General features: G+C 35.0%; 1 protein-coding gene across 2 annotated transcripts in view; it reads left to right on the plus strand.

Annotated features, from left to right (window-relative positions):
• Nucleotides 1-4,108: 4,108 nt before the first annotated feature.
• Nucleotides 4,109-15,340, plus strand: part of Dbx (homeobox protein Dbx) — a 203,500-nt gene continuing 192,268 nt past the window's right edge. Inside the window, exon 1 of one of the 2 annotated variants that reach the window (XM_081728160.1) lies at nt 4,109-5,612. In XM_081728160.1, the coding sequence (XP_081584286.1) occupies nt 4,745-5,612 (868 nt within the window). In that variant the 5' untranslated portion in view covers nt 4,109-4,744. The remainder of the gene's footprint in view (nt 5,613-15,340) is intronic. The other variant, XM_081728159.1, reaches the window with a different exon arrangement.

Genomic DNA, 15,340 nt, shown 5'->3' on the forward strand with positions numbered 1-15,340 from the left:
ACACGAGTTCATACCGGAGTAGAACTTAAGAACTGCCATCTGGAAGTGTGTAATTCTCTAAGTGTAAGGAATGACCGGGAAAGTTTCCTATGTCGGATCGTCTTGTCAGATGAAAAATGGATCTCCTATGACACTCGTAAACGGTCAGGACAATGGCTAGGTCATCATCTACATTCAGGACGATTTGCTAAACCACTTTCCATAGGGGGTGTTATTGCTGGTAAGTGGTCTATAGTGCATGTGATCGATCATTCTTTCTCAAACAGGGTGCAACTAAGAATGCAGACCGTTACAATGCTTAACTACACCAAAATTATTTCCATGTGTCCAGCAATGGTCAAAAGATATCTATGGTATTCTCATGTTGAACGAGGATACTCGCCCAGAAATCACGCAAACGATAGGATAGGCTTTCCATGAGTTGTAGTGTGAAACCCTTTCTCATCCCCCATGTGTCCATAATAGCTCTCTTATGTTTACTACTTCTTCCAGCATCTCGAGCACTTTTTGAAAGGAGACCTTTTTCCACCACGAAATCAAACCATTGGCCGAGCAATGGCTGGAGTGTGTTGCTACAGATGGAGGTTATTTTTATTAACTAGGAATTGTACGTTGTATGTGGTCTTCATTCTTATTGTCTTTTCGAAATGATGCACCTAGGGTGGTCATTTCATTCGTATCAATTTAAGACATATGGCATCAACTACATGTTAAACTTAGTGTTGCCCACAAGACGTGTCGAGACGATAAATAAGGCATCGTCTCGTCTCGAGTTTTGAAAGGTTCTTTCTCGTCTCGATTCTTGTAATAGCTTTTCTCGCTTCATTTTTTAAAGTTTGTATAAAGTTACTCTTGATTTTTCTTAATTTCGTCTACAAGTTGTCAAAATTCTTTCGTGTGACGAGAGATCCACAAAATATGTGATGTAGCAACATATAAATTATAGTTATTATTGAAGTATATTGTTTAATCACTTGAATATCTTTGAAACTTGATAAATGCTCTTCATTATGTTTGTATTTATCAATAAATATAAATAATGTAACTCTAAAACAGTGTTAGAGATCTGAAACTTGGGTGAACTAGTGTTGCCCTCGAGACTCGTAAATTTCTCGTCTCGTCTGGCTTGTCTTGTTTCTCGTTTTCGGGACGAGACGAGAAATTTCTTGCATCATGGACAAAACTGAACAAATGTCATGTTCCCAAATTTTATCGGCTTCCTCGCTATTAATATTTCCACTACTTTTTCTTTATGATATTACTCATTTCCAGTTATTATTTCGCTGATCCGTTTGATACTGCACTGCATAACAGCGACATTGAACTTAAGATTTCATTTTAAGGGTCTTTTCACTACAGCGAAATTAAACTACCACTAATTTTAGAGATTTTCTGAAATATCTTCAAAACAAATAAAAAATATATTAGAAAATCAGAAACGTAGTGTACTAGACAATACGATTTTGCATGTGATACAGTTATCACAACTCATTTATCTGCTTTCAATTTGGAACTGTAGATATACTTAGCATTTTTTGCTGGTTCTGTAAATAGCGGCGTATCAAAATCGTATTGTCTAGTTCACTACGCTTTTGCTTTTCGAATATTTATATTTGTTTCCAAGATATTACAGAAAAACTCTAAAATTAGCGGTAGTTTATTTTCGCTGTAGTGAAGACCCTTAAGGGAACAATTCTGCCAAAAACTACTTTTACTACATGTCTTACATATCTTTTGATTAAGTTATTACTTAAAAACTAGATGTTTTAATTCGTCAATAGCCATAATTGTCAGAAGCTACATTTCTTAAATGAATATATTATATTATCTTCTGTCAGGATATCAGGGCTACTGGCTTAGTACTACACAAATTATTCGCAATTTATATTCCCTATTATCATATTCCAATTTTCTTTTACACAAGCATTGAAGATGGTAACATATAGCCTATAGTAGCTTTCAGAGGAAACACAAAGGCTTAGAAGAGGCTAAGCGGTTAGTGTACGAGCCTTTGGTGTGGGAGACCCGCGTTCGATTCCCGGAGCTCATGTGATGCAGATTCCACGTTAATCAGTAGGCCCAATCTCATATAGCCTCACTGCTGAACGGGACGTTAAAATCAAAATCAACTCAATAAATGCTTAGAGATAGGGAACTCACATGTATTTTGAGGTGTCCTTGGTTCGATTCCAGGTTGTAGACAATAGCGCGTCAGAATTTTCGCGGAATACTCTGTTTTTTTTTCTTTTTCTTTTTTTTTTTTTTTTACATTCTCATCTCACCAATTCTTCCATGATTAGATTAGACTTCATTTTATTTCAATAGTTTTCTCTAACGTTTCTCCCTCATATTCACACATACAAACACACACTCACACATTCATTTATAGCTAAAGCGTAATAGCAGGAAGACACGAGAAGAATTTAAGGTAGTAAATGCTAATAACTTAACTTCATGATATGCTTGCTTGTGCCGAAAATAAAAGGAATTCAATCAACAATAGTTTTGTGTAGAGTTTTCTTCCCTGTTTTTTTTTACCAACATATCATGTAAATAGTACCGAAAGTTGCTTTATGAATATTACTTAAATAAATAAATAAATAAAGAAACAAACAAAAGAGCCAGAAACTAAATTTGTCACACTTATCTCCCAACTAGGACATAAACAAAATAAATAAATATAAATAAAGTCACGCAACACCCGCGTCCAAAGACACACTTTTTTGTCTCTGTAGTTGTTACTATGTAGGCTAAACAATTAAAGTTCGATTTTCCAATAAGAAACGTATCAATAAAATTTCTTATTTCTCTTAATTATCTTCTGAGCGAACAGAAATTCCGTAAAAGTCTATATGTTTAAGCATTTCAATAAACAACATCTGTTCAAAGCTGACTATCTTATTTATAGTTCTCTGCAATACCCTAAGCAGTATCTCTTATCTACTATCGCTGAGCAGAATATGAAAAAAAAAAAACTATAGATAAGAGTCAGCTTTAAACAGATGTTGTTTATTGTAATGCTTAAACATGTAGATTTTTACGGTATTTCTGTTCATTCAGAAGATAATTAAGAGAAATATGAAATATTATTGATATGTTAGTTAAAATAGAAATCAATTGCTAAATGACGAATTACTTTTTCTCTCTTTTATTTACAGCATCATATAAAAACGATCGATTTTTAATGCTCCTACAACTTTGCATAAGTTATATTTCTTAACTTTTATATGTATGCTCTGACAAGGAATAAAGTAAGTAAATTACAGAAATAATGTTTCAATGAGCGTCTAATTATCGATCATTTACAGAAAGGTTTGAACCTGCGACCTTCAGAGTTCAAAATATTCATGCCATCGTTGAACTCAGGCAGTTCAATAAATGGGCTTTAATTCTATCAACGATTAGCCCTTTGCACACGTGCGGTTCGAGACATGCATAGAAGACCCTCTAAATATCGTGTAGTTTCGACCTTTCCACTTCCCCTTGCTCCAGTACCCGATTATGAGTGTCCGGATTGGCTTCGTACGACAAAAATCACCCAAAATTACCGGTCCATTCACTCCTCATTATTGACATAGTGAAGTTGAACATGCTCATAGACCAACTTGTTCACACAAATGCCCAAGATGATAATCACACACATACACACACACACATTCACACAGTAGCTTTCCCTCCCTTATCTCGCTCACATTCACGCACACATATATATATAGAGGGTATAATAGCAGAGAGGGGCAAAGAGGCACTGAAGAGAGCGTAAATTTTAACCTACTCGGCACGCTTTAATGCACAGATTGCCTTTGAAAACCGGTCTCCTCCATCGCAGAACCCCCTGAAGTAAGGCTTGACCCTTCGACCAACCACGTGTTCTCAACTCAAATAGATTCCCAGTATTGGCTAAGCTGTTTGAAAAGCTCCGCCTTTCAGTGACGGATCAATGCAAGAAATGCGCATTTCACTCCCTGAAAAGGGAGGAGCTTCTGAGAAAAGGTTTTCACGTTTTACGGGGCGCGGGGGGAGAGTTTAACTGTAAAAGTGGGGGTTTGAGACCATAAAAAAAGGAGGTGAATGAAGCGGTAGAGGAGGGGGGAATCACATACTTTGAGAACGTTGACAAGAGCCTTGGTGGTTGGATGGTGGGGAGATACGATGAGGATTTGCGGTGGAGTGGGGAGTCGAGAATTGACGATCTACCCTCTCCCCAACGCTCTCTTTTCAAGCGAAAGCGGGAAATACTTCAGAGGGAGTTATCATCACTTAGCTCTTCAGCACGAGACACTTCGAAGTTGATGATATACGATACGTGAAATTGTGGACTCGGAATGGGAGTTCATCATCCTACATGCTGTTATTTGAGAACATGGTAGAGAACGGAGAAGACCGAATCGCGTCTCGTTTAGTGTATCTTAGAACAGTGTCGAAATAAGAAAGCTTCAAGTGCGGCAATAAGATACGACAATATTTGTGAATTATTTTCCGAAGGCTGAAAGAACAACGCAACCGTGAATGTGTTAAAGTGTAATAACAGTGCTGAAAACATATTCCTGTGTGCATGTGCGGTGTGTGATAGTTAAATATTCATTTTTTTAAAAAAATAAGAAACTCAACAACAGTGCTTTTATGTACAAGTTCTTTTGAGTGTGAATAACTGTGGAATGGAATGATAACTGTGCGAAAACTATTAGTTCACCGTCCCGATTTTTCGGCGGTGCTCTCTGCATAAGAGAGTAATACACGGGCCATGTATCCTAATTTACTCAGTTCATCTACATTGTATCACAGCATGCTTAAAGGACTTCCCCAAGGCGTGTCTGGAGGAACTTCACCGTTTCTTATGGACAATCTTTTAAAGGAACGAAGTGTTGCTGGAACTCTTAATGGTAACGGAGGGACCACGTTATTAGCGTGTCCCATACCTTCTAAAGTACCTTTTACTGGATTGGCACAATCAAGTTTAGGTCTTATGGGTAAACAATCTTTGGATAGTCTTGTAGCGTCCAGGGTTACAGAGCCCCCACCAGCAATGCCGTCAACGGCCACGGCATCTTTGACTCTAGGTATAACTGCGTCATATTCTATCGTTGAAGGACGGGGTAGTAATGGGACAGTTTTAGAAAATGGGACAGCTGACATTCCTCTAGGGACTCAGTTACATTGTAGTGGGATGCTCACAGCTCCAGCAGGGTATTTGACAACAAGTTCAGGTCAATCACCTACAGTGACCTCCTCTTCTGCGGTAGTGACCTCATCAGGACGAATACTTCCGGCCCAACCCGTCCCGCTGTCCCTGTGTTCGTGTACCGGTGATGACTGTGGTAAACAACATGTGTATTATAGTGGCTCCTCAGGGACCATAAGCCCGCCCACGGATGCTCCTGTTGCATGTGCTGGTGGATCATGTACCACGTGTACAGCGGACGGAATCACTGCTGCATCATGCACGTGTCAGCACAGGGACGGATATTCAAACTCTTCATCCCCACATAATCAACAAGAACAGCGTCAACAAACATCGTCGGCGTCGAAAAAGGACGATGCAAAGCCTATTCTCAAATTTAGTGTTAGCGCTATTCTAGGGGCGGACGACGGAAAGCCTCAACCATGCACAGGTATGTTCCACATTATTATTATTATTATTATTATTATTATTATTATTATTATTATTATTATTATTATTATTATTATTATTATTATTATTATTATTATTATTATTATTATATTTAGTTGGAGGTTCCTTATGGCTAATTGGTTAACATAATTGCCTTTGGTGTGAGAGAACCGAGTCCAATCCTTGGTTGAGCAGCATGTAATTGCGATTTCCGTTTCAGCTTTAGCCAGTATCTCTTATACTCTTCGTGCCTTAAAAAAATAAAGAGAACAAAGGGAATGAAAGAAAGAAAAGAAAGAAATTATATATATATATTTTTTTAATTTTCATTGAAAATGTAGGGTTTAGCACGAGCCGGGGCAGAGATCTTCTATTAGAAAAATAAATTTTTCGAGGTATCATATTTAAGACACATTTTCGAGACAAGACAGCATCGACTTTTGTCATGTGCCAATCTCTACGAAAAAGTAAGATGCCCTAAATTTTCAAGTAAATGTTCCTTTCTTTTTAACAAATAAAAGAATCAGAATACGGTACTAGATAGATGCAAGAATGCATAATTTATTAAAAGTTAGTTATACAGACATCAATTCATTTTAGACTCTTAAAGAATGTGGCCTAAAACAAATCGGTTAGTGTGTAGTTTGCAATTCCTGCTTTTCACCAATAATTCACGTGATAATAATTATTCGTGTGAGAATAGTAACCACGATATCTTATTATCAAAGTTGTTACCTCTTCTGAACTATACTTTTATTCTGTTTGTTAAAATTACACTAAGTTTGGTGATATTTTGGCTGTCATTTTAACTTCGCTAAATAAGTCGAAAAGTAGTATAACACAAAGAATCCATATCATTCGAAAATATTAATTATTCATAAGAAAAATGACGATCGATAATAATAGCGGAAATGTTAATTTTTAAGATCAACTGTATTTTCTTGCTGTATACTACAGCAATTTACTGAAGACAAAATGGCATTTAATTTGCCAGTGATTAGTTATACTTTAAATAGAAATAAATCTTTGCGAGTGGTTGTTCTTTGCAATTCTCTGCAAAATTTAATTCCATATTTATGTTTACGTCTCTTCGCGCAAAAACCACAACACAAAAGCCTGAGGAAAATGTTTTCAAGTAGCAATATAGCTTCTTGATATTATATATGATGACAATTTCCTGTGTTAAATTTAATTTCATTTTCTTGTAGTTTAAATTAAGTGGCTGATTGATTCAAGACATTTATGATTTATTAAATATTAGGCCTATTATTAACAAAACTGTAGCTAAAAGATATAATAGTTTTTAATACATTTCGAAACACGTTAGAAAATGGATACAATGCATTTTCTCGTTAAATGGGCTAATAAGGAGATTGACATTTTAATGTGCTCCCGTCTTTGGGCGATTGCTTAGTGCTCGTGTCTCTGGTATATGTAGTCCTGTGATCGATTCACAGTAAAGAAAGATAAATCTCATTATCACGTAGCAACCGGAAACCTATTTCAGTTAGTAAGTCAGTAAACATTATTTTAGAAATGCAAAAAAATTCGGCGGTGCCATAGCCCCAATGAGCTTGATTATATAGCACTGAACTTATAGGTATGAAGTCAGTCGTAGTTCTTCGTCGACATAACACTACCGACTTGGCTTATTTTTAAAGCCAAAGACATATTCTTTCTCTATTTATAAAATACATTATTATTATTATTATTATTATTATTATTATTATTATTATTATTATTATTATTATTATTATTATTATTATTATTATTATTATTATTATTATTATTAAGTATTCTGCCCTTAGGTTTAGAAGAAAGTGTGAAAATTGAATGAAAAAGTTTGCATAAAAGACACTGCAAAAGATCTATACATATTTTCTAAGTAAAGTTCGGCTATAGGATCCGTTAAATATGTTGCCTGATAGACATAAAATATATCTCAAACAGGGGCGTCATTAAGGGGGACAGGAGGGGGCAATTGCCCCCCCCCAAGAGTTTGATTAATACATATACTTTCATAGATTGCCTACTAATATACTAGTACAAAACGTGAAAGTCTCACGTCGGTAGTGCTCTTGCACCCCCACCCAAGCGAAGTCTGAAATGACGCCCCTGATCTCAAAGGAGATTATTTTCCATACCGTAATTACCCTCGTATGAAGTAAATAAGCTACAATTCAATTTTTAAAAAGTCACTCAGATGAGAGATCAATTGCATAGGTTATCAATCTTTCGTATTTTCATCATAGGCCTCCTAATTTTTCAACAAAATATAAATATCTAACTGACTAAATCTGTGGCCTCTGGAACCCGGAGGTTCAATGCCTCGTTCACAAAAGCTCTCCATTGGCTTCTGTGTTTTGGCAACTGGATCCACTTTCTACTTTGTACTTCTATTTCTACGAGATCCATGATAACATTGTCCTCCCATCTGCACCTAGGTCTTCCTAATGGTCGTTTTCGAATTGCATTTACAGTTAAAACTTTGAAAGCGTCTCTACTTTCTTTGATTCTGGCTACATGACCTGCCCACCTGAGCCTCCTAAGCTCGATAACACTAACAATGTTCGATAAACGGTATAAATTATGCAGTTTCTCGTTATGAAGTTTCCGCCAATCTCCATTTCAGTTCTTCTTGAGTCCGAATGCTCGTCTCAGAATTTAATTCTCAAATACTTTCAGTCTACGTTCTTCCCTCAGAGTAAGTGATCATGTTTCGCAACCATAGGCCTACAGCACAACAAACATGATTATCGTTTTATATATTTTAAGCTACAAATTTCTCTCAAAAAATGTAGACAAATTTCTTCAATATAATAAAATGTAGAAATTCACCAAGATATATAGCCTATATATATATATATATATATATTTGCATTTACATATGCCATACCATTGTTGAATTCAGACATTCTTTCATCCGGGAAGAAGTTTGTGGGGCTCTGGGATATATCGAAGCTTTGTGAACCATATTAATGAAAGAGTTGAGTTGAGTTTAGCTTAATGTCCCGTTCAGCAGCGAGACTATATGAGACGTGGACCTACTGATTAACGTGGAATCCGAACCACATGAGCTCCCTCCCGGGAATCGAACCCTCGTCTCCCACACCAAAGGCGCGCACGCTAACTGCTTAGCCACGAAGGATATATTAATGAAGGAATAACCGTTAATTTTGAAAGGCTTTACTACTCTAATAACATTATGGCGAAATAAAAATTATACGTTTTCAACTCTCTCTGTGTGTGTGTTTAGGTTATTAAAGCTAATATGAAAAAAAGTAAGTCTTGAGAAGATTTTTTTTTTTTAAGTAAGTGTGTCTGTGGAACATTTTCTCTTTTATTTTTCACATTTGGGATTTAGCGTTCTTTCCGGCATCGCAGTTACCATCAACAATAGATATCTACTATTTTCTACTTATTATTACACCATTATATTTTTTACATACTTTATAAACTATATATAGATAAATAATAATTAAACGATCTGTACCAGTAGAATTGGCAAGGAACATTCTTTCAGTGTCATAAAAATAGTTTTTTTTTTTATTTTCTCGAAAATACACATAAGAATTTACCGTCAAGTGTTTCACTTTTTTCAGTTTGATTTTACCTATCGATTGGTTAATGTCTCATAGGGATGCGCACGAGACAAGATTTGACGCTGTCTCATCTCGAAAATGTATTGTAAAAGTGATGTCTCGACTCCAAAAATTATTTATTTCTCTGTTGGAAGAGCTGCGTCTCGACTCAAATTTTGTCAGGATAAGTCTTTTTCGTCTCGCCTCGTGCACATAACTAATTGTCTCATCTTCCTACAATATCATAGTTAAAAAATAAATAAATAAATAAATAAAGTTTAAAAGTTTAGTCACAATTTTGACCAATGCCTTAGTAACCAAACCATGTACAGTCAGCAACAAAAGTTATTTCCGTTCGGTAAAATTAATTTTGGAAATAACGGTGGTATGGCGGGAAGGTACAGAAAATTGCATTCTTTTTTTTTTTTTTTTTTTTTTTTTTTAGTTTACTGGAAACTATAATCAAATTGTCCCTTTCACTTTGAAGATATTTACGAAAACTAATTTCATGAATCGCAAATAACTTTTGTCGCTGACTGTACTGTGGTCTTCCTAGTGTAACACTGAAAAATCTTGATTTGCGTATCTACGATATCAGATCCATCTTAATATATGGAGTGTATATATATATATATATATATATATATATATATATATATATATATATATATATATATATATATATATATATATATTTTAGATTTACAAAATTTATTCGTACTTTCTTCGATTTTCCCGAATTCTACGCATGATAATTTTTACACTCACCTACCATATAATTTTGCTCAGCTCAATTAGGTCCATCTATTGGCACTTCTTACTTTTAGACATTCTTTTTCTTGTTTTTTTCGTTACATGCTGATATTGTTGTAAAATTGACGAGCTTATTTTAAAAACGTCTCTTGTCCGTGTGACAAAATAACTTATAAATCTAAATAAGGAAACAAAATGTTTAATTATGTGATAAACTTATTATAAAGTAAATTTTCACGTGATTTTATTTTCAATGTTTCTGGGGCGTTTCGAAAGCCAATCAAAACATGAAAATGATTCTAATTATATATAGGGTCTACTGTTAGTAGATATATGTCATAAAATGTGACTACGGCAATATTAGTTACTATTACAGTAAATGAGTGGAGTGGATTTGGAGTTTAACGTCCCTTTCAGCAGCGAGGCTATATGAGACGGGGCCTACTAATTAACGTGGAATCCGAAAAACAAGAACTCCCGCCGGGAATCGAACACGGGTCTCCCACGCCTAAAGTAAATAAGTAAAAGCATGTAAATCTATTAATTACTTTCCGCAACTATAATGTTTAGCGTTTGAGCGTCCATATAACTTCTACACATAAATACACTGATACTCACTGTTTCCTTAATTGTGCGATATTTCTATATTCCAAAGTGAGTACTTAAGTTACTAAAGGAAATTCAACTAAGCCACATAAACACAACTTAATATGATTAGAGCGACATGAGAGGGAAAATACATGAGAGTCCTAAGAAATCATATTCGACATATCTTGTTTGAACAAATTCCTTCTTGACAAATAAACATTCCAAAATAAAGTATGTGCAATCTTCTGTGACACTTTGAGGTCAGTACAATTATTCCGTAGCATTTTGTGCCCGTTCTAATTCATGGGAACATTAACGAATACATTAGTGTAGGGTTCACGGTTCAGAGACTTTTTTTAAAGAGAAAATAAAGGGAGATTTTACTATTTTTACTGAGAAAAACGGAAGATATGTAATATTCAGAATTTGTACGTAATAAACATATCTGATTTCACATAGTAACGTAGAATTCTAGGACATATTCATTAAATATAATTGCAATACATAAAACACATACACAAACTGTATTACAATTTCTGGTGGGACCCTATGTGGTTCAAATCTTGCATTAAGCTGTAGATCCTCGTCTTATATAGTTTCGATGTTGAAAGGGAGGGTACATTTACTCCAACCAACGAAGTTTGTTGCACAAATCTTTGTTTCTGTCTTTGAATTATAGACTTTACCTCTGTTAAGAATATCCATATCATTTTTATACGTTCAAAAAATAGCGTGAGAGTTATAGAAATTAGCAACTTGCGTTTTTCTTTTTTTATTAGTTCACATCAATATACCTCTATTAATCGAAACTTACGATATGATCATTGCCGTAACTTGTGGGAGGAAGGAATGGCAACTTCCCCCCAAGGAAGCACTCAGATAGCCAGCCCAAAAGTGTAGGGGGGGCAGTAGAAGTTAGGGGGGCCGATCCAACCATATTATAATTCGTCACCATATTATAGTTCATTTACAAGCCTACCGTGAATATTTTAGGGGGCCAGTAAAAATTTAGGAGGGCCCGGCCCCCCTAGACTCCCTGGATACTGGCCTGCAGGGAAGCTCCCCGTCGTTTGAGGGGGACCCATTTTAAGACAAAATTTCCTTACTCCATATACGATACGAACATGAAATTATAAATGAAGCATCAAACAGGTTCACTACATTATATAGGGTATAAACAAAACAGCACACAAAAGGTAAATACAACCAAAATGAGTCGTGGGTCCATTTCAGTACAAAACGTCTAGTATTAGGCGCCCTAGAAATAATATATATTCGTATGGCTTTGAGATTTGTCAATATTATCCCCTTAATTACCGTAATTTGTCATGTATGAAACGGGCCCAGAGGCGTAACTAACGGCCCCGCAGACCTTTTCGCACAGGAGGGCCCATAAAGAGTAAGAGAAAGATGGAAAGAGGGGGCCCAAGAATTAGAAAAAAAAACTTTTTCTAGGGGCCCAAATACGCATATCAATGATCCCCCCCCCCCGAAAAAATCTAAGTTATGGCGCTGGATATGATCGAAAAGATGTCTACAGACAAAGGATAAGGTGCTAAAACCCTAATTATTTTTAAAACGTTAAGTTCGAGATGCCGGTTAGATGGTTAATCGTTAAAAATATGACCTGTTGTATTTTCTCTCTAATACTGAATTGCATCGTTGGATTGCGCTGTTAACAGTATGTGAGGAACCAGTTCGTCTAAATATTTATTTTTGCACTAACTTAAGAAAAACATTTCAAAAGTATCGAGGATTAACAGTTCTTTTACTTAATTTATTTAAAAGAAACCGAAAGAAATTGTTTTACGGGAAGAATAAAAAATATAACGTAAAACTTACGGGAAAAACGTAAGATCTGGTTATCCTTCATTAATGGGGCGTGTGAAACTACTGTTACCAGTGATTTAGTTGGGAAAAGTACGGTCTTTATTCGAATGACTAGAATGCACACGGCTCAGGAGCCAATTTGTTACTGAACAACAAAATATCTGAAACAAATATTTTCTGGGACTCTGTTGTAGATCCCCGCGTTCTGGTCCAACTAAAACATTGGTTGTTAGTATAAGCCAGGGTTTCTCAACCTGAGGATCGCGAAGATATAAATATAATTAGGTAATACCGGAAAATATTTTTAAATTTTGTTCTGATAGGCATATTTTTATTTTATACATACTGTTAAAATAAGAAAAATAGGTCTACTAAACATTTTCAACAGATGCAGAGTTATTTAAAAATCAATTTAAATGAAAGAGGTACGATATGAAGCTAATTGGAACTGCATATTGAAATAACACAAAAATACAAATGCAACAAAAGCTGAATATTCAAATACAATAAAATTGAAAGCTAATGTGATACCTGAGCATTTCATTAGTGCGGCAATGCCCGGTAGAATCTTCATGATGCACATTATCAAGTCATTTTCAACTGATAAGAGATTTCTTGTCTTTATTTTAATGCTTACCAGAGAAGATAACCACTCCGGCGAATGGTATTCATTTTGAAACAGTATCACGGATCGGATTCGATATTTGTAATATGAATGAACTGACCAAATTTGGTTTTAATCTATTTGCTTTTAGGGAAGTTACTGTATCCACTATATACACACAAGAAATGGATTCTGCTACTATAGAAATGGATATCGTGAGATCTTCGCAGTAGATATATTAAAAATCCCACACATGCTTATTACAAACCAGAAATTATAAGGGGGTCACGGGCAAGAGGATGTGATAAAATGGAGGTTGTGATAGGAATTAGATTGAGAACCACTGGTATAAGCAATAATTAATAAAGAATTTGTACCAGTATAAAGGACAAAAAATTAAGAAAGAAGTTTTAGTGAAAAAATATTAATTAGTTATAATTAGTATCAAAGATAGAAGATGACGCTTCAAAATTGTGAAAAGATTGATTTTTACCTTTGACACTAAACTCTTAGAAGTTACATGCAAATTAACAACGTTTTACAATGTTTAATTTTCTTATTCTGTATGTGGTTACACTTTAACATAACCGTATTTTCATTTGGAAAATAATTGTTTATATGTTTAAACACAAGTAAGAAAAAATGCGTTCGTTACTTGGATAAGATGTGCCAACAGCTTCCGTACGTTATAAGTGATACAAGTCCATTCTGGTCCGTGATGTTGTCAGATTGTTTCTTAGTTCGACATAATGCCAATCATTTCTGTCTGGACGTAAGCTGTGAATATTCTTTCAACTATCAGATAAGAGGTGATGTAAATTTAGCGAACTCTTCTATTTACGTCCAATTCAGAGCCCTTGGATAGTTTCAGTGTTTATTAATTCTTAATTTGTACCCCACCCTACCCCCACCAGTTGTTGAATTCAAGCATATTCAAGGGGGTGCTGAGCCCCCCCTAGAATATATATGCTCCCCCTAGAATACCTACACACTTGCATAGAAATACTTGCTTTTTTTCTGTTTATTTTTTTTCGGAAATACAAGTCTTAAAAGCAAAAACAAAATTAGTTTTGCTCAATCTAATTGTTGTAATTAACAAACCGCGTTCTCGTATGAAGTCGAAGTTAAATAAAAAACTTAGAAATTAGGTACATACGCACAGAAATGCTTTACAACGTTACTTTGGGGAAGATGGCAACCGACCAACCAATAACAAGTTGCGAATTTTGTTGCGACAGATTCGTGCTGCACTATTGCAATCTAGAACAGAGCTCCCCCCCTTAAATTCGTATTGCCCCCCCCCCTGTGCAAAAGTCTGAATTCAACACTGACCCCCACACACAGAAAGTAACTTTTTAGTGTCTTAATCAACTAATCCTGTTAAAGAAACTCCTATGTATCGTCATCAGGATTAAAAATTATAAAGATTAATAAAAATAAAAAGCTGTTCTCAATATTATTAGCATAATTATAATGAAGAAAGAAAAAACAATCGTGTACCAATCGATAGATACCTGAGCCCAACAGAATGATATAGGTGAGTAGGTATAAATTTTCATGAACAGTTTTCGAGCAAATCGATAAAAATAACTTTTTTTATAAACCTAAAAATGCCAAAGAGAGGGCGTAAAGTGTATGTGTCTATTCGCAACTGTGCTTCAGTGTCCGTATGTTTCAGTAAGAAAATTTCCCTCAAATTACCCCTAAATTTTCCCTTTTCCTATCAAATTTTCCCTAGTTGGTTGAGTATCCAATTCCTACGACAGAAGTTATGTGATAAGATTAATTTAGCTATATTAAAGGAAATGCCAAACACATTTGCTTTGTGCTTCTATTTTTTAAAAATTAATCTTCACTTAAAAAAAAAGTAGACACAAAATACACCTAGCCAACAATGGGTGCAAATTATGCTACTTTGAACAAACGCACACATACAGAAATTATTGCTATTGTATTGGTTTATACCTTAAAAAAACAAGAAAAATTTAAGTATGGTATTTATATTGGTTAATCAGTCAGCAGGAGAATTTCCCTGGATTCTCAGCGTTTTATCGAAAAATTCCCTTTTTCCCTTTTTGTTAAATTTATCTACGGAATTTCCTTAGATTAGGGAAATTTCCCTTAAACTACGAACACTGTTGTGTTTTTGTGTCGATCTTTTGCTGACCCCTATTGGAATCGTCCTTTTGCTCCCCTTGGGAAAAAAATTATGCGGGCGTCCCTGACCATAACAAATTTTTTTAATATGACATTATAGTAAGATGGCGTCCATTATGGTTAATGAGAGAGTCCAAAATTATTTTTAAAAAATTTAATATCTGTTTAAAGTTTAATATCTGTTTAAGTATTATATCGTCAAAAGATGATAGATAT

This window comes from Thermobia domestica, chromosome 10 (assembly GCF_964235325.1).
Source record: "Thermobia domestica chromosome 10, izTheDome1.hap1.1, whole genome shotgun sequence".
Classification (NCBI taxonomy): domain Eukaryota; kingdom Metazoa; phylum Arthropoda; class Insecta; order Zygentoma; family Lepismatidae; genus Thermobia; species Thermobia domestica.